The 27,556-nt window shown below is 32.7% G+C and overlaps 1 protein-coding gene across 1 annotated transcript in view; it reads left to right on the forward strand.

The window, feature by feature from the left end:
* Window positions 1–4,009: 4,009 nt before the first annotated feature.
* The window catches only part of LOC148280132 (uncharacterized), a gene marked incomplete at its 5' end in the record, with an annotated part of 81,404 nt that continues 57,857 nt past the window's right edge, over window positions 4,010–27,556 (forward strand). The window contains 3 exons of the mRNA XM_088228876.1: window positions 4,010–4,180; window positions 7,529–7,641; window positions 10,360–10,512. Coding sequence (XP_088085002.1) covers window positions 4,010–4,180; window positions 7,529–7,641; window positions 10,360–10,512 — 437 coding nt within the window. The remainder of the gene's footprint in view (window positions 4,181–7,528; window positions 7,642–10,359; window positions 10,513–27,556) is intronic.

The following is a 27,556-nucleotide window of genomic DNA, read 5'->3' on the forward strand; positions in this document are numbered from 1 at the left end:
TCTGCTGACTGTTCGTCGGCAGTTTATGTCAGAGCTACGGGACGCACACTTGACTTGGGAGGACGCACAGGAGCTGGCAGCCGATAGAGATGAATGGAGGCTCATTTTAGGGAGCGAACATAGAATGATGATGATGAAAGAAAATATAAAAGTTATGTTTATTTGCATCTTTGCATGTTCCAATTGAATTTATTATTTTTAATTGTCGCTTTCTAACCGCTTAAGATGCAAGATGTACGTACATAAATAGCAATTAAAAGATGAATTGTCAACTTATTTTTAAAATAAAAAACGTGCTTCGAATTCGACCAAAATTTCGTTACAAACCCTTTATATTTTTAAAATGCCATCTTCTGTTGACAGCCTGTATGGAGTATTTTAGACAAATATCTTTTGAACCATAGATTACAAAGTTAATATGGTGAGATTATTAAAATTGTTGGCTCCTAATGTTTAGCATACAAATTCAGATTGCGTATAACTTGCTGGTTGATGTGACCCAAAAAAATAAAAAACACTCTCAAAAAGCACTGAGATTATTTAATAAATAATCTCAGTACTAAAATTTGCAGGAAGTTCTCAACCAGGTAAAGAGAACGCCATATACTTCTAATCTGTCAATATCAATTTTTTAAGCTTCCTAATTATGATGTTTTATTCGTTAGATCATTAAATTTCTGTTTTGTAATTCAGGCAAGTTGCGCCATTAGAATTTCAGGTAAAATTATAAACCAACGTCCCACTAAACTATTGATTTGATGTTTAAATGTATTTTGAAATCAGTGTAATGATTTCTCAAACATTATCAGATCAACTAAAAAACTGTTTTGACTCTACTTCAATACTTACGTAATACAGAAAGTATATCACATTATGGATTCGTTAAGAAAAAACATCGGTATTCGTCTATAATATTACCAGTTTTCACATCGGCTTTGATATGAATCGATTCAAACTCAATTTCGTCTATACATATAAAAAGCGATGTTCGTATGAGTGTCCTCGATGGACTGAATAACGACTGGACCGAGTTACGTTCGGTTTTCAGCAAAATGTACATCTTTGCCACCAGCAGGTTGATAGCTTTTTAAATCTCTAATTTATTGATAAGAAAAGAGTTAGGAGCATAAATGTTTTTTTTTTTTAATCTCTCACCAGGGTTGCATTCGTCGAGAATGTACATGCAAAAAAAAATGTACGATGTTGTTTTTTGTCAATAAAAAATAATAATTTTTAATGTCTGCAAACAACATTCGTTTTTTTAAGATCCCAATTTGATTATTTCTTTTTATTCCTTATAATTTTTACCCATTTACTTCTTTTTACTGGATTTTTGGAAATACTAAAATAATATTAACAAACATTCGATACATTTTTGAAAATCGCATTCCTAAACTAAAGAGCATCCCTGAGCAGAGTTTGACATGAATTTGCTACAAGAATTATATATTTCAAAATTAATTATTTTATGTTTTGGAATTCAAACATAATAAAGTACTTCGGTTCCTACTTAAATTCAATACTTGAACATGAATTATTTTTTAATTTGGAATTCAATCATAAACAAGGACTTGGGTACCTACTTACCAATGAAAAGTATTTTTTCAGGTAGGTTTTTTCACGCTTTCACGACACGACCAAGCATTTTGGTTTTGAACTCGGCTGGTGGTTAAAGAACGACTAAATACGCATTAGGCAAGACTGAGCGTTTGGGCATGAGTAAAGTGTGATAATTTTTTAGGGTTCTGGGTGCGTCTATGTGTATTGATAGGTCGGCGGTTCTATTGAAGAACACAGAACTGGTTTTTATGATTTAATAATAGCATTATGAAGTAAAGTTTTGCAAGTATACTTAATAATGTTTAATCTTCAGAGGAAAAACTGTCCGACTTTTCTTCATACAGACGTATTCTCGTATTTTCTGTCTGGATTATGGTACTAGAGCAGTGATTTTATTGCACTGTTTTTTTTGAAAAATCGTTTTTATAGGAACTAGAATCATCCGAAAACCTGTAAAAAGGCACAGTTTTATCTGGTGTCTTTGGGCGCACGGTATAAAAATATAACTATTTTGAAAAACGCAAAAAGTATTGATACAAATTTTTATATGCAGAGTTTTTTTTAATAAGGACTGACATGCAGTTGTCTTTTTTGCACAGTGTCAGAGAGGCATCTGTAAGACAGTGACAGGACGAAAATAATCATGTATACATACATATCTACATAATTTGCACTAAATACAATAATTGATATCCAAATTTTGATTGACTTCATTTAATCTTTATATGAGTATGTACTCAAATCTAGCAATAGCTAAGCATTGCCGAGTTCAGCTCGTTCGTTATAATAAAAATCGTATCCTGCTTTTTTTAACGTCTTGCTATGTAAAATCATTCAAAAATAGTAAAAAAAAAAGAAATATTACATCGGTACGACTTGTCGTTAGTGAACTTGATTATGTACTGAAAAAGGTCGTGGAAAATTTGACTTAAAAAAACAGTGAAAAAGTTTAGTACTTTTTTTATTCTATCAAACGAAGCCAAAAAGTTTCGTATTCTAATCACTATGATTTTTATTAAGTTTGGAAATTTCAACATTACTTCACCCGTGACGTCATAAATTCTCTTCGGTGAGTTGTCGTGGCTGGTATGTTGGCTATATGGAAACCGGAAATCTGTCTAACGCTGTAAGTGATAGGTTGGTTACCAAGAAAATGTGACGTAGTTCAAAGTAGTTTATTTTTATGATTTTTTTCATACATTTTAAAGAAACTTCGTCATACAATTAAATGATCTAACTTTTAAGGTTTGTGAGAAAACATTTTTTGTATACAATCTCCCGTAACACTAAACTTCCTCATTTTCTGCGTAAAATCCTTAAACATTGTGTCCAAATTGTACATAGCTGCAAGTTACCGTTAATCAATAATAGTATTACGGTTCGTACTCAAATTTGCAGCATTTGACTAGATATGGACTGCGAAAGACGTAATCTTAATAACACGAGAAGAATACGTCTTTCACGATCCATATCTAGACAATAATTGCAAGTTTGAGTACGAACCGTAAAACGAATATTTTGAGAAACATTAACTGCCGAGCGGATGCGCTGTGAGCCGGCGCGGAGCACCGTACACGGCACCGTACCGCGGCACGGCGCCGTACCGTGGTGATGTGTCCAGAACCTTAGGCTACGCTTACAACATTTTACAACCGAGTTCACAGTTTAAAAATATATTTCTTTCGATTTTTTTTTTTAAACAGAGATGGAGAACGTTCTTTAAGGGGAATATGGAAGTCAAGGCATTTATAAGACCCATGACCTGTCACTAAATAGTTCAGGTAATCACTTTACACACTGTGTAACATGCATCATATCGACCATGTTCAAGCACCCATACTTCTTGAATGATTAAATCTGTTGATTGAATGAATGTATCCAGTACATTGTCCATATGAGCTAGTACATAAAAGGAAAATATCACTTTTTTTTACATATTTAAAATAATAAAGGTGTATAAAATATTTTTTTGTTAATTATTAGTAACATAAAAAAAAACTTAACATTTGTAAATTTGTAAATTTGATTTCCCGCAAAAACAGTAATTCCATTGGCCACGCCCCTAATACGTCACGATTAATGTTTATTTGTTCCTGGCCATTGAAATTTGTTTAGAACATTATCACGAATCTTGACGTCACAACTACCAAGGCCAAACACTTTTTATAGCAACGTATTTTTTTACATTTTTTTTTTATTGAATTTCTTTTTTACATTTATGTATGAAAACATTTTTCTACAATATCCATATTGATTTCTAAAATACAATTAATTATTCTTAATCCATTTCATACATTTTTATCGGTATTCGTAGTATGTGATATTTCCCAATTAGATACATACATGTTTTACGGGTTGTGGTCCCTAGTGCCGCGGATTCCAAATCGGAAGTCCAAGGTTCGAACCCTGTTCTATCCCAACTTGTTTCTTATTTTCTTTTTTTTTTCAGACGCGTCCATCGCAAGGCACTGCTGCAGGCGTCGGGCGACCCTTGCACGAATTGCGCGACGTGCAACGCGGACACGAGCATCGCATGCGCATCGTGCGCGCTGCCCGTGTGCGGAGATTGCGCGTCCGATGGACAAGAACCGGCCAAATGCCGGCCATGTGTCAATGATAGGTATGTTTGTTAATAATTGTACCAATGAGGAAGTTCGGTGGTTTTTTTTATTTGTTTTATTATCAAGTTTTATAAATTTCTCCGCCCATGACGTCACAAGTTCTAGTTGATGAGTTCTGATAATTGGTAAACTGGCTTCCAGGAAATCAGAAATCTATCACAACACTAGAACATTCTATACCTCAGAGTAATAATTCTCTAGAGAAGCCCTTTAGCTCTATTGCATAGAACTATTGCGTTCCAAATTTTTGGATTGGTTTTAGTTTGTTTTTTAGTTCAACAATAAACTTGTAATGAACGGTTTCGGTTTGCCCTTAAAATTTTGAATCCAAGTACCTACTGTTCGTTGTATTGCTGTAATCTGTAGATAACTTCGTGTTCAATGATTAAAGAATGGTTTTTCTCCATATGGGCGTCTCTATTAAAATATTATTTTGAGTTTTATACCCTCTTTATCCCCCCCTCTCTTCATCGCAGAGTGTAGATATTTAGTCAATTTTAATTTCTAAATATATATATATGTACATATCAAGTTTTAATCAAGACGGGCGCCGTGGCGCAGTGGGTAAGACGGCCAGCTGTGAAACTGGCGTCGCGGGTTCGATTCCCGCCAGTTGCAAGAAAAAAAATCCAAGAAAGGTTTTCTTCCCAATTGGTCTGGGTATTTAATAACACCTGTGTATTTTTCGTTCCCTCCTTTCATATCCCCTCTATCCCATCTGCTGACAAGCCTCAAAATATACGCTTAGCTGGGTATTCTTTTTAATAAATTAATAAACAAATGCTTTCTTTTAAATTAATATTATAATATTTCTACAACATGATCATATACAACTGATTTTCTCACATTGAACGGTTTGGGTGGGTAGGAAGAAATTGTTTTCAGGCAATATACCCGCCCTTATGCATATGTATACAAAGTGTTTAAATAAATATCATTGAACAATGTTTGAGTATGTTCAAATGGTTGCAGACTGGCTGGATTTCCTCCCTAGGGAGTTATTTATATTTAAATTTATTTCAACAGACTAAGAAAACATTTTTGAGAAGGGAATATGAAAGTCTAGGCATTTACAGGGCTCATGGCATGTCATTGGCTGGTTTAAGTGGCAACTTTACACACTGTGTAACTTCACCATTCTGCCCATGTTTGAACATCCACATTTTCTCAACTCTTCCATGTGTTGACTTTTTTACCCACGTGATAAAAGGTTTCAGTGTCTTTTACTTTTTCAAATCTCTGTTGAAATACATTTAAATATAAATACCATTGGTTTATTCGGAAGAACTTGTGACGTCGGTCAAAGAAGTTCATTTTTATTAATTTTTTCATTCATTTTCGACAAACTTTGCCGAACAATTATGTAATAATTATGAACAATTATGTAATAATTATGAACAATTTTGTAATAATTATGAACAATTATGTAATAAATATGAACAATTATGTAATAAATGTTCTAAATTTCACTGCGTGTTAGAAAACTATATTTATATTCAATTTCCCGTTGTACTAAAATTCCTCGTTGAGCAATTTTCTCTATTGATTTTTACTTTTTTTTTTTAAATGGCCAACCAACGACAATATTACAATGAATAATTTTTTACCCTTTTAAGAATCGTGTTAAAACTAACGGAGTAGTGGTTCGTAATAGTGTCGTGGATGGGATCAATGATCCGGCTTTTGAATCCCATTTTATCACAAATTGATCCTCATTATCGAACACGGTTATTTCCAAGTAGTTGAAAATGACTTAATATAATTAAAATGGCATGAGAATGATAATCGTAGCAGGTGATCAAACTATGCCGCATTTGGTTTCTCAATGCACAACTAGGTGCAGAAAGAGAAACGATGATGTGAAAATGACATAAAATTGATATCATCAAATAAATTATTATGTAATATTAAAGTTATTTAAAAATCTGGTTTTATAGAAGATTTAATTTAGCCACTCATGCATTAAAGTTTATAAGATATGTATATTTTTTAAATTTTTTTTTTTATTAATTTTTCACGCCCATAAGGCTTTTACATACATGAAGATATGTAAAACATGAGTTTATAAACTAAATTAAATTAAATGAATACAATATAAAGAAATAAATAATAGAACAGTGTTTAGAAGTAAGTTGGTATAAAAAAAAGAAGATGAGTATATGAAAAACATAAAATTAAATTAATACAATATAAAGATATAAAAGATAAAATAGTGTATAGAAGTATAGTTGGTATAAAAAAAAGTTGTAAAAAAGAGAAAATTTTGTATGAGATATTAAAAATTAAAAAAATAGATAAGCAAATAAAACACAAACATATGAAAGAAATATTAATTTCATTCAAAAATATTATTTTTAATACACACATTCAATTTTGATTGAATACTGTTTTGTGTGTGAAATAAAACCATACTACTCGGAAATAACCATGCTTAATAATTAGGAACAAGTTATTGTATAACAGGCTGACAGGATGAAGTGTAGTATTGATCTTTGAAGGTTGTTTTAACTGCAATATTTCATTATTCCTGGACTGGCACCTGAAGCGGAGAACTTAACACATTCCATTCATGTAGCAAATGTGCGAAATACGCCGCAATTTTTTTTACCGATTCAGTACCATATGCACCACAAGGCGCACAAAGGGGAATGATGGTCATGATATCAAAATATTTCAAATACCGTTCAGAGGATATGCGGCGCTAGACAATTTTGATGAACAGGCATTTGAACATTGCTCATTGTCACTCTTTCGCAAATGCCTCTCCAACACTGTTTGAAAAAGACGACTTTACGTCAGATTGGTTATGCCTAACTAAAATGGATGTTTCTTTGTCCCGTTTTCGGCACCTCAAAACTGAACAGATTTTCCTTTTTTTTTTCTTTAAATAGTATCATATTGAATTTTTCTGTGTCTGAAGCTTTTCCATTTTTCAAAATTGTTTATCATATTTGTATTCCGTACGTCGAAAAACGAAATATAAAACTGGGCGTTTTTTATGTGTTTTTGAATAGTCCTAAATCCAATAATGAATAACTAATCAAAATTGCAAAATGATAGAGACACACCAATGGTAAATACCTATTGTTTGTAAAAATAATCACCGCTCTAGTGCCATAATCCAGGGAGAAAATACGAGAATACGTTTGTATGAAGAAATGTCAGACGGCGTTTCTTTTTAAGCTTTGGAATTTTAACATTTTAACACATAAAAATGCCGGGTCAGTCAATGACAGGTGCTTTGTGAATGCCTAAATTTCTTTAAAATATTTCCTCTCTGTTGCAATAAATCACAATATTTATATTATATTAAATACATTTTTACTGAAAATATTATGTCTTTTCAGATTTGTTATATCATCTCATCTGAACAGCGGCCAGTCATTTTTTCAATTGCTGAGAGATCACTTTTATTTCGGGTCTTGGTCCGAAGAAAAAGACAAGCTGAATAATCTCAAAGGTAAAATCTATTATTTACTCTACAATGCCGGTTAATCACTCTCACAGTTCACACTGCAATATTTGTTTACTACTTGCAATTTACTCGATCAATATTTATATAACTCCATCAATATTTACATGGAAGAGAGGGGACTTGATACAAACTTATAAGATACTAAATAATTACTATGACTGCACGAGATGTATCAATTTAATCCCAACACAAATTTACGGGGTCATACTATGAAGCTCTGTCAGTCCCAAATCCACCTCGATCCCAAGAAAAACTTCCTTTCCAGCAGGGTGGTTGCAGACTGAATCGGGTTGTTATCAGAGGCCCGAGGTTCGAACCCCACTCTACCCCAACTGGATTTCCATTTTGTAAGAGTGAGTTATTTACAACTCGTTGAAAATAGCCACCGAAATTGTAATATTTGGGTAAATTATAAAAACGCTAATATTTAATAATATGACTGGAATATATAGGCAAGCCTAGTGTCCATTCCTTTTCGGTCAACTAGTTCAAAAACCGTTCGCACGCTTTTTTGAAGGAAAAAAAATGCAGACAAAAAGCAGCACACGAGATATAATCGCACCAGCAAAGACTGCCTGCCTTTAACACATAATAATCATAGTAGTAAAAATACAATTTTCACTCTATGATGGAGCGTAATTATATTTAACGCATTGTATATTTAGATTAAGTTTTTCTACTGACATTATTTGGTGAAACTGAACTTTAATTATAATAATAAAAATACTTTATAGTTTTATTCCACTTGTATGTATAATTTTTAACAGTGACTGGGTTTCGTCGTGACCGACATCGTCAGACGATGTAGGTCACAACATAACTAATCGAAAAAACATTAAATTGAAATAACAATTAATTCCTCACTGGTAAAAAATCATCAGCCATGCAAGCCTTGATCCATCTACCACTAATTTATGGTGATATCCCTTTATCTGATTACCAACCTGTCTGGTTTGGGAGACTCCCCAGGACCCGCATTACAATGGAATGTTAAGATTTATCTCAAATTTTATATACGAAGTAAAATTAAATTTTCTGCGTGGAAAATATAATATGCATGCATTTTTTTTCTAAGCATTTCCAGTTACATGTTACCGATGAAGATACTCAAAATTTTTATACAAATATACACATTTTCGCACATGAAGAAATCAAAAGCAATGTCCCAAAAATGCCTTATGTGCAAGGGAAAAAAGTTGTTTATAGAAACGCCAGTAAACTTAAAAAATAAGAAAACTGTAAATATATTTTTAATTAAATGTAAAGTGCATAAATTTTTAAAAAATACAACGTTAGATATATTAACGTAAGTTAGTATAAGTGTACATTAAAAACACGCTTCTATGGGCGCGAGCGGGAGAACAATCACATAAGCCACCTTTTTTAATTTGCACATTGTAATATGCAACTATGTTCACATATATTCTAAAACACGTAGGTCAAATAACGTTATTAAGGATAATATCATCAATATACTTTATTACACTAGATAAATGTATTAGTTACCGGCTACAAAACAGTATTCTCGAAGAGGAACCTTTTGAAACTTTACATTAAAGAGTATTAACATAACTGTGTATTCCTGATTATTATCAATAATCCAATTCCTATAAATATGAAGAAAAAAAGGACTTTCTTTCAATGTTAGATTTGATTCCCGCAATGTTTGAGACACAAAAGACTGTCTCCTAAAAAGTAAAGCATTTTGACTTTTGTGATTGTTTTTGATTGAATTTACATAATTTAAATTAGGACAATAGGTATATAATAGTGATAAATAATGTTAGAATAAGTATAGATGTAAATATTATGTTGGACTATGTTAATCATAGAACTAAATATTAAAAATATACATACATATACATATGTCTGAGGCGTGTTTTTTTAAGTAAGTGCCGTTTTGATATTTAAAAACAACTTTATTTTTACATGAAAGACCATAGTTTTATTAACTTTTCAACATAATTACCACCAATATTTAGGCACTTGTCATATCGAACTACAAGCTTTTGTATTCTGTTGTGTGTTAGAAATTTGCCGCCAAATGCGCCAAATCGTCAGTGATCACTGAGGTTCGCTCACTCCGTTCCTTGTCATGAACATTCGTTCGGCCAACCATCTTTGAAAGCTCTATCCCATTTGCGTGTCATTCCATTACTCGTCATGTTTTGTCCTTCACAAATCTGACGGTGCTTTGCGGAATGCTTTCACGCCTTTAGCACCAATAAATCGTATAACTGCGCGTATTTCACAGTCAGTGGGATTCTCTATAGTCAGAGGCATTTTAAATACACAAGAAAGTGTAAACACGATCGACTGATGCCGCAATGGCGTCTGTGGCTTGTCAATAGATGTAAATTCACAGTGCGCATGTGCGGGACACCGACCGCGCCGCTGCTGAGGTGGAATTTCATAATGGTACATACATACTTTAAAAAACGCACCTCGTATATAATAAATAAAAAAAGATCGATTCTACTTTATAGACAGTCAAAGATCGTTCTGTTAACTCTCGGTTGTAATTGCTCCTTTAGTGTGTTACTTTCATCGGGATATCTGATTAGTCATCGAAATACTCGAGCGTTCTCTCCACGGTACGGTGTAGTTTCGAATCCAATGTGTAACTTCTTCCCTAAGCCAGAATGGATCGAGCTGCAACATATATCAAACTCATGACTAACGGTTTTTTTTTCATCCACCTAGTGAGCAGGTCTGCGGCGGGGGTGCCGGTGGGGTCGGACCAAGAGGGGGGGAGTGGAGGGAAAGTGAGGGACTTCCTTCAGCAGTTGGCGGAGAAACTGGCGGGGGGATCTTTGGATGACGTCAGTGTCTCCAGAATGTACCAGAATTCAGAATGTAAGGCAAAAACCGATTAAAATTCAATTACGCCATATTGTGTAGTTTTAAGTGTCAAAATACTGCTGGGATTAAAAGAGCATAGGGTGGGATCACATTTTATGGACTAAGTAGTGAATTAAAAAATAATGTTATTTGAAAATTTGATTGTTTTACCGTCTATTAGATTGTTAAATAAATTAAGGCAGAAATTTTGTTAGTATTGTCAGGGTAGTCGAGATTTTTACCCAGCTTTTTTTTATTGATAAGCCTAAGTATAATTTTGAACGGTATTAATTTACTTAATAACTAAATGATTATTTAATTTATTTATTTTTACGTTTACCAAGAAAAAGTACTGGTTTTTTAGTCCTGTAAGTAAAATATTTTTTGTAGTAAAATATAAACATAACACAAAATTATATTATGTTTGTATTGCGATAATATATTGTTCGCGGTTTGGCAACATTAGGCGGCCACTTCATGCGTGCGCACAGGTGGGATCTCGTGCAGGGGGGGGGGGGGATTCTGCAGCCTTTCAGACCCAATACGATGTATGCTAACTTGATTCAACGTGTCTTCTAGTATATTATAATTCTGTGGGCAAAAATTACCGCTTCAGTGTGACTTTGTACCTACTTTTTAGTTAGACTGTGCACCACGCCAGTTGCACCAAAATAGATAAACATTTGTTGTTTCGTTGTAAAAATTCACAAAATGCGTCGCATGAAAAAGTTAAATTAAGCAACCAACGGGTTGTGGCACAGCTCGCTGAAAATGCCCCCCGATATTAAAATTTATGGAAAAGTAAAAAATAAATAATTTAAACTTTGGTAAATCATATTTTTTTAAAGTGCAACTAGGCCTAAGGGCGAAAACGCAAAACGTATGTACCTAACTCAAATATTTTTTCATTTATCATTTTGTGGTGCACCTTGTTGTTAGACTTTAGACTTATTTTTCAGAAGCTAGGTTTATTGGTCTATTGATCGACAAAATAATACAACAAATGTATTGATTATAGTTTTTTCATATAATTCTAACGCATTTTTGAAAAATTTACGACGTTGATAAAAAAATACGACGAAATAGAGATAAAATTAAATACTTACCTCGAATAAGCGCATTAAATGCAAATAGCGAACAGAGTAGGTGTAGGTAGGTAAGGTACTATCGTGTAGCAATTAGATGTCGGAAATTCAAAGAGTCCTACCCATCTTTAAAAACCTTTGCCTTTGCCCTTAGCGCCGCGGCCCTGACATATTTTGTGTAGCAAAATTGAAAATAAACAGTAAATTATTTATTTATTTACCAATCATCTTGGAATCCAACCAAATCTCAAAAATTGTTCAATAATACCCATGCGTGCGAGCGCTTTTCATTTCAGGAAAAATCACACAGATGGCGCTATGAGTACACTCGCCCGATGGTAGTTCGATCCTAAAAATATTAATCACTTATTTATTATTTATAACGTACACATAAATAATGCCAGAATTTGAAAAATGTCTAATCGTTACTATTCCCAAAAAACCTGGTACGACGAAATGCGAACAGCAAAGAACACTTAGTTTAATATATCATGCCTTTAAAATATTTACTATATAGTAAGTATTATTTTGCAAAGAATCGAACCAAAAGTTAAAGTTACTCTTACTCAAGACCAATTTGGATTTAGAAAAGAAATAGGAACAAGAGAGGCTATAGTGTCTTTGCGAATAATGCTGGTGAAAAGATTTTTTAAATATATATGTATATTGCTTTTGTGGATATAGAAAAATCTTTTGACAAAGTATCAATGGAATTACTCTTCGAGGTTTTGAAAAAAATAGGAGTGAAATATAGAGACAGTTTTCCTATTTTTTTAAATATATTTTAAAAAAATCTTTTCACCAGCATTATTCGCAAATAAATACAGAAGAATTATATCCTCGGAAAATAAAAATTAAGCTGCTTTAATTGCATATGGAAATGACAAAAAAAGAAGCCAAAATAAGACAGGGCGTCAGACAGGGATGCTCGCCGTTGCCAGTATTATTTCATGGATAAATTCCTCAGAGTTATAATTCTCTAGAGAAGCTCTTAAGCTCTATTACATAAAACAAAAGCGCTCCAAATATTTGGTCTGGTTTTAGTTTGGTTTTTAGTTTAACAACATACGTGTAATGGACGGTTTCGGTTTACGCTCGCAATTCTCAACGCAAGTACCTACGGCCCGTTGTATTGCTGTAATCTGTATCTAAGTTTGTGGTCAATAGTCATAGAATGGTTTTTCTCCGTATGAGCGACTCTACTAGGTTATTACTCTTAAATAAATACAGTGCGCTTTCGATAAAATCAGTGAAAAAATGAGTCGTGGAAATGGTGTTAAAATACACGGAAAAAAGATAGACATGTTAAGGTTTGCCGATGACATCGCTCTGATTGCTAAATGTGAAGAAAAACTCCTCTCTTCATAGTATAGTTTTAAATTTTTTTGGATATTTTTATTTTTGTTAATCTTTGCTTTTAATTTTTGTCTAAAATTGTAAGATTCAATATGTCTATGTATTTATAATTTTCTCAAACTGAACGGTTTGGGTAGGTAGGAAAAATTGCCTTAAGGCAATATGCCCGCCCTTATATGTATATATATTGTATATGTCATAAAGTGTCAAATAAATAATAAATAAACTTACTGAAGCTCTGACATCCATGGAAAATGTATTGAATAATAAATATAATATGAAAATAAACATAAATTTCTAACTGTCTATGCGCTCTGTAGCTGCAAGACGTCCTGTAATCTAGCTCCTATCTATTAAAATTTTTGATTGATCTTAATTGAAAACGAGGAACTAGAATCCCAACCGTCCATGCGCTCTGTAGCTGCAAGACGTACTGGGATATTTATTAATTGTACAGCGCCCTTGAGGTGATTTTCACAAAAATGGCGCTTTATAAATTATCCAACTATATATATATATATAAGCGAAACCAAAGTAATGATTGTGACCCGTAATGAGCAGCGAATAAATGTACTAATGTCAGGAGCAACTCTGGAAAACGAGAAAGAGTTTGTGTGCCTTGTGTGTTTGTGTGAATCACCCGGGATAGGAGAACAAAAAGAGAAGTCGACTATTTCATACATCAAGCAAGCCTTGCGTTCAACAAAAAATCAAAGATTTTCGAGTAAAATAATATAAACTTAAAACTCCGCAAGCAACTTGCCAAGACATATGTATGGAGCATATTGATGTACAGGTGTGAGACATGGTGCCTTATCGAAAGAGATAAAAAAATTATTAGAGTCCTTTGACATGTGGTGCTACAGAAGAATATTAGGAATTTACTGGAGAGACCACATCACGATAGAAGAGGTTCTCAGCAGTATTGAAGAAGGGAGGCCCCTAATCAAAACCATTTCAAAGAGACGAGCCCAACGGATCGGCCACATTATGCGCCATGAGGGTCTCCTGCACGACATAATAAAGGGAATGGCCTAGGAGACAAATAACAGAGGGCGCCCACGACGGGAGTATTTGGAGCAAGTGTGCGACAATTTGAACTACGCCTCATATACCGAGCTGAAGAGGGCTGCAGAGAATGGAGACCAGTGGAGGACGAAATGCAGGACTTTGCTACAAACCAATCCCCAGGATTGAGACTGCGAAAAAGATCATACATAACTTTCCAAAACTATTTGTGATGTCAAAACTTTTCGTTACATTTATCATTAAATGCTAAGTTCAAACATTGTCAGTCCGTGACACACATAAATATCGATTTTATCAATAGATAGACATTATATATGTATGTTTATTGACTCAACATAAATAGCTTAAACAAACACTATAATTTCGAAAAGAATTTCAGCTGTAAATAATCATAGTTGAACGAACACACCTTGATATATAATTAACATATGAAGAAATGGTAACAAAAGACAAACCATTAAAAATTATTTTATCCTTAATCTATTTTGTTTAATTCTGTGGTGGAATTAAATAGATACCCAAAGATATTAGCAATTACATTTTCGAGTGCCCTTCCAATTAGTTGTTCCGTGATATTTTTTTTAAATTTTCCGCAATAGGTATTACAAATTTATCAAACGAGATATTCTAGATTTGGTGTACGAATACAGGGCCCTATATACCATTAGGTGCGGATAAAGTCATTAATATAGTACTTTTTTATTGTTTTGCCTGGCATTTTTTTCCCTTAACTCTTTGAGGCTAAGCTAAAAAAATCTCTCCAGAGGCGGTGCTGTAACGTCGTGTTACTTTAAGGAAGATACGACATATTTTGAAATACAGGTATTTAAAAACAAAAATTAACTCGTATTTAACGGCCACCGTGGTGTAGTAGTCAAGTCGCTTTACTCACACACGGAAGGTTCCGGGTTCGACTCCCGGTGAGAATCCAAAAATTAAATATGATTTTTCTCAAGCCTGGGTATTCTTTGATGTAATTCACCACTGTAATTGGGCCTCCTGACCTGATGTGCAAAAAAAAAGTTCAATAACCGGTTTTCCTTAATTTATAAAAATAATCCAGGGTTTTGGTTCTATTTTACACACAGAACTATATTCTTCGTCCCCTGGACATAGAGAAAATAAAAATCAATCAATTGTTTTAATATTAGGAAGTGTTCACCATATATTATGATAACAATTATTACTTTTAATAAAAGATGACAAAATATGTTATTTTATTACCCTGCTTAATTGCTCCGCATAAAGGTTTTTTTAGTTAAAAAAATAAATATTTATAAAGAATTAAAGACAATTTTTTTTTTAAAAAAACAAATATATCATACAAAATATACGCAAACATCTTATTTTAAGGTTTCTGAATATAAAAAAAATAAATTTTTAGTTTGAAATATCAAAGTAGTAGTTTTTTTTAAATTTATTTTAACGGGGAGCTCAATTAAAATTTTTTGCTTGTCAATGTAGATGTTTTAAAAACTTAAATTTACTTTAAAGTTTTTAAAAACGCTTGCTTAATTTTTCCAATGGGTGTATATTGTATGTGACTTATAAAACGTGGGGATTGGCCAGACACATTATTTATGTTTACAAAAGTGAACAGCAGCCTGATTCTAAGTTCGCGATTATTTAACACGAGCTCGTGTTAACAGGGGTGCTATTCTGAACCCGTCTCGTGACAGGAAAAAACCGAGATAATACGGCCACGAGAGCGTTTGGAATACCGCCCAGAATGCGGATTTGAATTTACGTTCGAAGTAAAGCGCAGCCGTGTTAATTTCAGCGTTAACTCGCGATAGCACGGACTCAGAATCAGACCGCAGTATCAGTTTAAAACATGCTCATGCATGATTTATTCCTTACTGTTAAATGTTTAAGTTAGAACTCGTTCATACTGGCTTTATGAAAAATTTTACGTAAATGTTATAAAAACAATATTTGCCCAGATAAGAGTTATGGAACGACAATCCTTATTTTACATTTGACTCAGAAGCCATAAATAATTTTAACATGACTGTACTTTTTTTTCGGTGTTTATATTATTAATTGTATAGGATAAAATAAAACACCAAAAAGCAAAAATTAAAATTCGTTAAAAGATACAGCCGAATAAAATAATTGTTCTAAGCACTGCATATTTTTTTGTTTTTATTTTACAGATTACAATGAGTTCTACAAATTAAAAAAAGTTGAATTAGTCCATAAGTCAGAAATTAAGTTAATTGGTTAACACCTATTAAAAATATCTAAAGGAAATAATATATTCCCTTAAAATTTTAATTTTCCCGCGTTCTGCGTTGTCGATAAAGCAGTGCTTCACAGTTAGAGGGTAGAACCGATAAAACCGAGATGGCGACATTATGTCAGATTGTTTAGACTAATAAAACACATGTCTCGCTTTGTTTTTTTACAGAGCAACACGTATATTTTATTAGCCAATCAATTAAAAGGAATCAATTTTATAAATATAGAAAAATTTTGTGGTCTTCTTCTTCTTTCATCTAAAATAAGTTTTTTTAGATTTTTCAAAATACACGCTATATATTAAGTAATTGAAAATAAAATACTCCAAAATATCTACATTTAATGCAGCACAGAGGGAAAACATTTTCGAGACGGGCATATGGAAGTCTAGGCATTTACAGGGCTTATGACTTTTCATTAGCTGGTTTAAGTGGCCACTTCACACACACACAGTGGCCACTTCACACACTGTGTAACATTTATCACTCTCCCTATGTTTAAACATCCACATTTCCTCACCTATTCCGTCTGTTGACGTTTGCGAAGTAAAAGAGCTAAAACTTTAATCATGTTGGTGAGATTCAACCGGCTGAACCAATTCACCTTCTAGGCAACGCCTGAAAGCTATTTGCCAATTTTTATACTTCTTCTTTTACCAGGTAGTTAATTCAACAATGATATGAGTATGTCCAAATGCTTGCAGACTGGCTGGATTTCCTCCCTTGGGAGTTATTCATATCTTAATTTGTTGCACCAGAGAGGGAAAACATTTTTCAGAAAGGTATATGGAAGTCTAGGCATTTACAGGGCTTATGACTTGTAATTGGCTGTGTAATTGGTGTAACATTCACCTTTCTGCCTATGTTTGAACATCCACGATTTCTCAACCCTTCCTGAAACAAATTTAGATATGAAAAACTCCCTAGGGAGGAAATCCAGCCAATCTGCAAGCATTTGGACATGCTCAAAACATTGTTGTACTTCAATATAACATCAAAATCCAAATTTTTCAATTCTCTGGGTCTTGTGCATAGTTCATAAATATTGTAATGAAAATAGACGATTGGAACACGGAATAAATTAGCAATGAGTTATATGCACAACTAGTTCAGTAAAATTCGAGTTGCAAAAATCAACTGTTTAGTTTACAGGTACGTATTGTGTATTTCAAAGTCTAAAATAAAATTTGCAATATAAAAAAAACGACAAATAGAAACGTTGGAAAACCACCGTATCATTGATCCTTTGTTAAAAATAATGTCTCCATTAAAGGAAAGTTTGAGTTTATTAAGCAAATAATTTCAATTTTATTTATTCATATAAATGTACATTACAAAATGGAATATTGTTCATACATATAGAAATCATTTAAAAAAATAAGGTATAATTAGGTATATATATAAATAACACATAAGTATACATATTATCCAGAGAATAATATGTTAAAAAAGTAAGAGAATCTTGTAACGAAAAACTCCTTCAGAGACGTGAAAAATGACAATGTCCAAAGTAATATTGTTCAACATAGAGATAGCCCTTCCAACCGGCACAACCGTTGGCAGGTTGGTCCTGTATATTGAAATGTAAAACAATCTATTCTGACGCTGTCTAAGGTACATAAAAGCTAAAGCTCCGCATAATTTCAGGTTGTCAATAATACCGCGCAACAATCGAAAGAAGTGCGTAGTTAAATACACATTACTTCTGGTCTTCAAACTGCTGTAACCAAGCATACCCTGGAGGAACTCAGTGAGGTAGAGCCATGTATACGCCATAATGTACGCTTTCTTAGAATATGGTTTAAATGGATATATAATTGGTGCATTAAGATGTTTTACATTTTGACTTACTCACTGTTGGAAGCGTAATATTATGGTTAATTCCTCAGGGTTTGGTTTTAGTTTGGTTTTTAGTTTAACAACAAACGTGCAATGGACGGTCTCGGTATTTTGATTATTTGAACCCGGCGCTTGATATTTTGAACCCAAATACCTACAGCCCGTTGTATTGTTGTTATCTATAGCTAACTTCGTGGTCATTAATCTTAGAATGTGTTTTCTCCGTATGGGCGACTCTATTACGTTATTACTCTTAAGAATAATTCCCATTTTTTGCTTGAATTATAATGCTGTTTTTTTCCTTCAGAATTGTGGGCATATTTTTGTCTTGGCGATTAAGAAATATTTTCACGCCTTTTATTGACATAAAAAAATATGTTTTTTAACACTTCTGTATTTGATTTTAAACAGCTATTTCAAACCATAAATTAAATCCAACAATACCAGCCAGTGCTAAATAATGCATTTACAGGGTTTATGACCTGTCATTGGCTGGTTTAATTGGCCACTTTACACACTGTTTGACCTTCACCATTTTGCCTATATTTAAACATCTATATTTCTTTCATCGGTTGATTCAAAGAATTGTTATAAAACCAACTGGTCCAAGAAGAAGTTTAAAAATTAGAAAATTGTTTTCAGACGTTGCCTAGTATCTTAAATAATTCAATCAGGTGAATATTTTCACAACAATAAAGGTTTCAGTTCTTTAACATCACTAAAATGGAAGAATTGAAGAAATGTGGATGTTCGAACATAGGCAAAATGGTGAATATTACACAGTAGCTAAAGTTGCCACTTAACCCAGTCAATGACAGGTCAAAAGCCCTGTAAATGCCTAGACTTCCATATCCCTTCTCTAAAATGTTCTCCATCCCTGTTGTTATTTGAAATCCAGCCTTTTGTCTTAAACATTCTGACAAACTTAAAGCATTTAAAATCTACGTTATTGTTTCCGATCACTTTAGTCGCATCCCGCCGTGGCGTAGTTAGTTATATTGCTAACTTTGAAACTGGCGTCGCGGTTCCATTTCCGCCAGTCGCAAGAAAAAAATCCAAGAAAGATTTGTTCTAAATAGAAACACAGAGGTATAAAATATGGAATGCATAATTTGTAGCTTGTGATGAGTCTGAATTTAATAATATTTGGCGACACGCAATAAGCTTTAGACTTTAAAATCTTCTTGAATTTCTGTAATCAAACTTGTAAATATAATAATGATATACAATTTTTTTATCAGATCATAAAAAATGTTTAATTCGGAGACAATCCCTCTGTCTAATCCTTAACCATGTAAAATATGTAAACCTTATTTTATCTATAAACACTTGTTATATTATCTTTAGTAAATGGCGGAATGTGTTATCTTTTTTCCTTGGAAAATATCTATTTACGTTTGCTTAGCTAATTAAACAAAACTAATAATGTCAATGAAAATGTAGCTAGTGGACAAAATTACGTATTCTACTACAAAACAGCCATCAGGCTGGTCGATGTATTTCCTATTTATGTAGGTATTAGCTTTTAGCCGAGAGTTCGCTCACGTGGTTTTAAGGAGAAATATAAGTGGATAATTAATTACTTGTGTCGTTTATTATTCAGAATTTTCTCGAGGGAATAATTGATTTTATCGGGTTTAAAAGACTTTTGGTCTTCCAACTATCACTACTTTTAACGAAATACTATTTTAAGAAAAAAAAATTGAGACAATATAATAAGAATTTCGTAAAAAACGTATTACCTAAATAAGCCAATGACAGCTAATGATCGCTCTTGAGACATTTTAAATACTTAGCATTTCAAATTCTGTTTCCAAAAATATTTCGATTTTTTTTTTAGCAAAACTTATGCTACCTTTACAAGCTTGTCACAAGCCGCTTGGCTAAATGCTTGGCAAGCGCAGGCAAGCCAAAAATCCAATCCACAAGCTTTTGAGTGCGGCAGTTTCTTGTTCCGGAAGTCCAAGAGTGCCTGAAATCGCAGTTGCTCTGACGTATTTTAAATGGATGGAAAAACAATAAATAAAAAACAAAAAATGCGTCAATTTATGGCCGTATAATCTAAGCCGATATTCAATTTTCGCTAGGGAAGTTTTTTCTTATAATTTTAAAGCAAGATGCAGATTTCAGAGATGCTATACCAGCTAAACACTATTTTTTGGCATCTAGTGATAGCTACTAGGCAGTTTCCGGTGGTGTATTTAGCCAAGCCACATAAACCGAAAAGCCTTTAAATATTTCAAATCAATAAAAAAAATATATTTAAAAAAAGGGGTATGCTCGAAAAAAAATCACGCAAACTATAATGTTATTAAAAGTTTATCCTTGTTTTTAGGATGTTATAAACTAACTTAATAAAGCATATATACAGGATGTTCTTTAAACCCTGTCACATCCGAAACCACGATGATCAGTATGTGCAAGAAGACATATTGGCACATTAAAATTAATTTTTAAAAAAATTTGAAAATTAAATATTTGAAAAAAACAAATGGTTGCTAACTTCTGCAGGGGTGAAACGAAGAGGGGGGAGGGGGGAGTCTGACACACCGTTAACTGCGCGGCCGCGCCCCCCTCGCTTCTCCCTTGCAGAAGTAAGCAACCGTTTGTTATTTTTAATATTTTGTTTTTACAAATTTTCTTCATTATAAATATTTTTTAAATTTAATATGTCTTCTTGCCCATACTGATCATCGTGGTTTCGGATGTGACTTAGTTTAAAGAACACCCTGTATAAATGAATTAAAATATCTGAATCATATTTTTGAAGTTCTTAATAAAAAAGTAGATGGTACTTTATGGTTTTTTTCTTTAGCAATAATTATTGCAAAACAAGGAATCAGCATTTTTACAAATGAAATTTTTTAAAATTACGGCTGCAGACTATGAGGAAGTTCAGTGATACGGGATACTGGATTTAAAAAATGTTTTCTTTTACGCGGTAAAAATTGGTGAATTTCATTGTATCAGATGTACGTATACTTAAAGTGTGACCTCACCCCTTATCTGATAAATTGGTGGGCTTTAAATTTGTAATGTTTCAGATGAAGTGATGTTCCATCGATATCACAACCCCATAAGTACCACCATCGCCTCACTGTCTCTCGCGTTGAGAACTCCTTCGAGTAGTAAGTACTTAAAAAAAAACAAAATCACGTGTGAACTCTCTATTGCACTAAAAAATACTTATGGTTTCATGATAAAAAGCAAAAAATGTATTCGTTACACCTGTGTTCTAGTTTTATGCACAAACACCGTTTTTCGGTTCGTCAATCCACACGTGTTTATCACTTTCACCACTTTGAAAATACTGAATTTTTAAATATTATATTTTATTGCTCTTTATAAAGCTATTTGATACAGGAAACAATGCATGTCGGAAAATTCATGTAAGGTGTCTAACGAAAAGGGGCAGAAAGGATGGTTTGGAAATGGCTAGATTTTAGTACAATATTCGTTGCTCGTCTTTCTGTTTGTGATAAGAACAAACTTTTAAGGAACGCTTACATCAACAAGATCGAAAAATAAAAACACTGAATTATGTTTTTGAAATTCAGTTTTGCCCTCGCATTTTGGGAATACGTTTCAATTAGAATATTAATTACCGTTGTTTTATAAAACTTTTTTGGTTTTTAGATTTATACAATAATCTTTTTGGTATTTCACCTTTTTTACACGTTATAAATCAATGTCTATTATGTAGATATGTTGTTAACAATTAAGTCAATATTATGAAATATTATTAATTGAATCGGCATTCACTTCATAACACTTCATTATAATTTATTCTAAAAATAAAACCCTTTTTTAAGTGTAACACAATTTTATTATTTTACAAGAACACTACTACAGTTTTGGGAGTATACTCCTCCCATCGACGGGTGATATAAAACTCCTCGTAACAAGTTTTATATCACCCTTCGATGAGAGGAGTGCTCTCCCGAAACTATAGTAGTGTTCTTGAAAAAGAATAAAATTGTGTAACACTTATAACAAAGTCTTATTTTCATAATTAAGTCAAAATTAGTTCATTAACTAGGTATTAAAACGATTTTAAACGTTGAACGAATAATTAAGAATTTTGTGTAGATCGTTTGTTATCCAGACTTTTATACTAATAGTATGAATTTTAAAGTGTGTTTGTCTGATTATTTGTATTTTCTTCACTTCGCAACGTAAAAACTAATAAACGTGATTTTTAGTATAGTGATAGGCGAAGAGCTGACAAGTGTCACATGCTAATTTTCAATTCGAAAAAACATCTTACTCCCTCTTATTGGAAAATAAATAAATATTTAAGCAGAATAACGGTACTACCGAATAATCGTCGTATCTGTTTTTTATTGTTATTATGTGTGATTTTGGTAGTATTATTTTGAGTGACGGATTCTTTTTTATTGCATTTTGATTGCTCCAAACATCAGAAAATAAACTGTCAGGCCCAAAGAGGCGATAATTCTAAATGTCCGAGAATCTAATCAATCGAGGCCCTGAATAACCGATCAATTAAGGCCCGTAGGGCTGATGAAACGAAGCCTGGAAAGTCGATTACACGATTAAACTAATTTTCTAACATATAAAAGTTTTCTACTAGTTAAATACATGGATACTATCAGAAAATAATTAAAATAATGTTAATAAAATTCGAAGCATTCTTTAAATGGATGAATTTAAATTCATAGTTAAAAGTATTATGCCGTATGAGTAATCAGGAATGTTATGGTGTGGCTAAGATTGTAGACTTCAATAATCCCATTAATTGATCTTTTATGGTTTGTAGAAATTCTTAGAAATGTAGTTAACACTTAGTGGTACGATTATTTCTAGAAGAACACGAGTTCACCACAAGTACACCTTTGTACTCATCTGCACAAACAAGTTTAATCGATTTCTTGGTTTATGAATATTTATTCAAACCAGTAATTTCAATTTTTATTGTGCTAAAGGCCACTTAAAGTACAAATCTCAATGGCGGCTTTGACCTTTGATACCAAAGAGAACTACTAACTACTTACCTACCTTAGTTACAAAATTGAATGAAAATAAAATATCATATTTCCAATAACTTGTTTTTAAATTCAGAAGTAGTACAAAAAAATATGTTGTTACACAGCATCATTACTTGATATGTTGAAGAAAAATAATCCTATAAAAAGTAATAAGCTGTAAGTACCTAATAATGATCTTAAAATTATATTTCTAACGTTATTACATTTTTTTAAATATGATTTTTACGTTAGTAGTAGTAGAATGATCTTTCCAAAAATTCAAACCTTGAACATAAAAAAATCTGTTTATTACAGATTTACGCCTTCTAATTAATTAACAACTAATAATTATAGCAGACAAACATAATGTGATGGTTAAGTAGATATATAACAAAATAAACATAAAACGTATTGTGACAACTAGATATTAAAAATAACAAATAAAATTCGGGGTTTTTTTTTTATATTGTTTTAAATTTTAAACCACGAATATCTTTCTTCAAATGTCTTACATAATTACTTTCATCTATAATTTTTTTGGATTAATAATTCATGAAAAGGGTGTATAAACGTAAAAATCGTAGTTAATTTTTTTGCAACAGAAAGGGAAAACATTTTTGAGAAGGAAATATGGAAGTCTGGGCATTTATAGGGCTTATGACCTGTCAGTCAGCAAGCATTTGAACAAACTCAAAACATTGTTGCGAAAATCGTAAACTAATAAAACAACCAGAGTTGAAAAATATATAAAACTGTATCAATTAAAAAAATAAAATTAAAAAATATTTATCATAAACAGTCGTACAAATTATTTAAAAAAAAAATATTACGTCTACATAGAATGTCTTGAAACACATGCAAAATGGTGGTTATACAATAGAAGATAACTCTGTTAGCTTGTCATTGCAATCGGGGTCCAGCTCCTTCGAAATTTCATTTTTTTAATACAATCTTTAATATTAGATATCTAGTATTAAATACCGCACAATAAATCATTGTTGTAAATTATAGATGTACAATTATGGCCTTTTGAAAGGTAACAATGTGATGTGACGTCAAATATCTGACCTCCTTGGCCAGACCCTCGGGCAAGGTTGGTTCATACCTGTTCTGTTTGACTTTGTACTCATAAGTTACACGAATATACGTATACACTGTATATAGTATTATACCATACAGTTTGACCAATTTTAAAATATGAAGTAACTTTAAACACACAAAACATAGTAATTTGTCACATTCATGTATGTTTTCATGATTTGTCTATGTAGGTATGTAAATAATTCTCACATTTAAATGTATGTTATTCCTATTTTGAAATAGAGCAATCTCTTAATCTGTCTTCATTGGAGAGACGTAGAACTGAGATGGACCTTATATGCATTTTAAAAATACTTAATGCATTAAGTGATGTCCCATCTCTGTTGCGATCAATTTCTTTTCATGTTCCCAACCGTGTCACCAGAAGTCAAAATCTGATATTTATAAAATCTTCTAAGAGCAACTTTGGTTTTTATGCTCCAATGTCCAGAATGTGTAAATTAGTAAATTCATCACACGACTTGGAATTCTTTAGGATAGATCTTCCGGCTTTTCGTAGATCTCTTCGCGACTAAACAGTGTGGGATGAAGTTGGAATGTGCATGGTTTAGCTCAAAGTTTTAGGTATTTCGTTTTTTTTAATATATTGTATACAATTATTGTTTTGCCCTTTGTGTGTCTTTGCTAAATAGTTTTATGTTCTTTTTGTTCAGTTTCTTGCATTTATGTTTCTTCATGTAACTGTTGTAATTGGCTTAGGCCGTATATATAATAAATAAATAAATAATTATGTTCGTATCACTTTATTTATTATTTATGAGATAGCCTGATACAGTGAATACTTTCAGGGAATATGCAGTATTATAATTACCATGCAAACATGTAAATATAAATTAATATTTAATGAGTTTATTTTCGTACGTTTTTAGAAAAATTATGACATGCTAAGAACTCGGTAGTGCTAAGGCTCAGTAATTAGAAGTTAAATGAACATTAATCGATAAACATTAAATAAATTATAGCTTCTTAGTAGTTTGCTCTTGTCGTGGTCACATTGGCAGGAGGGAAGCACGTCGCGTCGTTGGGATACGTCTCCATCCGATTGTGTCTTCGGCGCTTCTGGAGGCCTCCTGAAGAGAGCCGCCAGACTGCTGTCCATCTCATAGGACTTATTCCGTGAAATTGAGTTCTCTGTACTCTTCCTTGTACCGCCAATGTTTCCATGTTATTTCTTCGTCTCGTAAAGTGGCCGAGGTACCTGAGAACATGATTTTGCACAGTGGGAGAAAAACGCTGTTAAATACCTATTTAGAAACATGAGTTGTTTAAGGTGTTCATGCTATCGTCAACATTTTACGCCAGCATCCCATTTCGATGGCGTCTATCTCTCTTATTTTCTTTCTTCCAGGTCCAGGTTTTTGGAGCGTACAAGAATATATGACTTGGTGATACTCCTTTATTGCCAAAATTTTTCGACTTCTGGCAGAGCGAGAGATGCTATTTTCTTTCTCGATTTCAACATCGTACCCTATTCTGTTTATTACCATTGAGCCAAAATGAAAATATCCATTCACGGTCTCGTAATGTCCTATTTGAGTTATTTTGGAATGTTCTTATTTCTCCGGTTAATACCAATCATTTTGGTATTTTTCTGTTGATTTCAGGCCAAATTATTGCTCGTATTTTCTAGTTAAAAAGCGTCTTACTTATATCATCTGCTTTATTGGCAAGGAGAGTGTTATTATCAGCATAATCTGAAATTCGATATTCTTCTTCCCTTTCCGTAAGTGCACATGTTCACATTCATTTTCATCTTCAATTTCCCATGTATTTAATTTAAACTGGCAATTTATAAATCTTATCTTATTATATAAATCTTTAGATTCACTTCTCTCTACACCTCTCTCTACTTCTAAACAAAATGTTTCTAAGATACGCATTAAGCTTATACACACGTCTCGATAACTACTGCAATAGTTATATAATAATAATAATAATGATAATAGTGAAATTATAATGCATTGATAGCGTTCATAATAGTTCTCAATGGTGGATGTATGAAAGATAAAAAATGTCTGCATATATCGTATTGTATTGTCGTTTTTTGATTAGTTCAATGGCTTTTCAGAAGGCATACAAAGTCAACTTGTTTATTGGTCAAGCTTCTGGGGTCACTCGATGTTCCGCTCATTTTCCCTTTCACATGACTAACGCTCTGAGAGAAATTATATCTTGCAGGTGGATTCTTCGAGAATACAACTTTTTATATTGCATGCTTCTATATAACCTGACTAATTGTATTATAACTGGATATTCCTCTATGGACATATCACACGAAACGAGAAAGTTTAATTGACAATTCACTATAGATATTTATGAGGTAGGAACGCAGTGGGAGTAGATATATAATACATTTTTAAACATTCGGTATTTATTTTTATTTGATCGTTATGAATAATCTGTGTCCGGGAGGATACATAATACATTTCTGAGTCTGAGTGTAAGTAAAGCAGAATCAGAACTCTGGACGAGTGCTTTAGACTCGATGGCTACTCTGAGGCAGAAATCTTATGATAAGAAATCGAGTGGAGAATAATTTGCGCCTTGTGGTCAATTAGACCTGTTGCCTACAACGCCCGAGGATCCGAGTTCGATTCCCTGCAAGGTGAAAATAAAATTAGAATTTGAAAAGGGTAATTTTCACTGCTGTATTTGACTGTCTCTGTAATGGATCTGAAGGGTCGGACTGGTCATCTCGCCTGCATTTAAGTATCTCTGCAATGACAGAAACAAGAAACTGGGTCCGGATAGGGAAATGATAACAATGATATGTAGATTTATTTTTTGTGATAAAGAGAGGTAGAGTCTATTTAAATCTTTAATAACCTTTTTATGTGTGTGCAAAACAAAAATTTTTCATAAAAATATTGAAATGTGCGTACCGAAGGCAAACAAAATTTGTATGTTTACTCGGTTCACCGCACTTGGTTCTCACTGACTAACATTAACATTATTAAAGACCATATAATATTTTAACGCACTGTAGGTACAGATGACGTAACTGGCAACTTTTCCCTAATAGTCCTTAAGTTTTATAGTTTTTTCATTGAAAATAACGTTTTTATTTATGTTTTTTACGTATATACTATTTTTACATCAACAAATATCAAAAGTCATGGCGGTTATATAATCAAAACAAAAATACCAAAGCATAATAAAGAACTTCAGTCCTATGGGAAATTGGGTACAAACATGTTTTCTTGTGCGCGGTTAAAATTAGAGCATTAAACTGTACCGCAAAGTTTCTTAAAAATGTACAAAATATTGTATGAAAAACGCACTACTTTGAACAACGTCACTGGTTCATATGAACCAACCAACAATATGAGAACTGAGAAGGATATCCGGTTTGCTAACCGTAAACGAACCAATCGGAAGAACTGACAGAGAAGAACCTCCGACGTCATACGCGGAGTTATTT

The sequence above is a fragment of the Micrasema longulum genome, unplaced genomic scaffold, assembly GCF_059751315.1.
Source record: "Micrasema longulum isolate JH-2025_06_02 unplaced genomic scaffold, ASM5975131v1 h1tg000611l, whole genome shotgun sequence".
NCBI lineage: Eukaryota > Metazoa > Arthropoda > Insecta > Trichoptera > Brachycentridae > Micrasema > Micrasema longulum.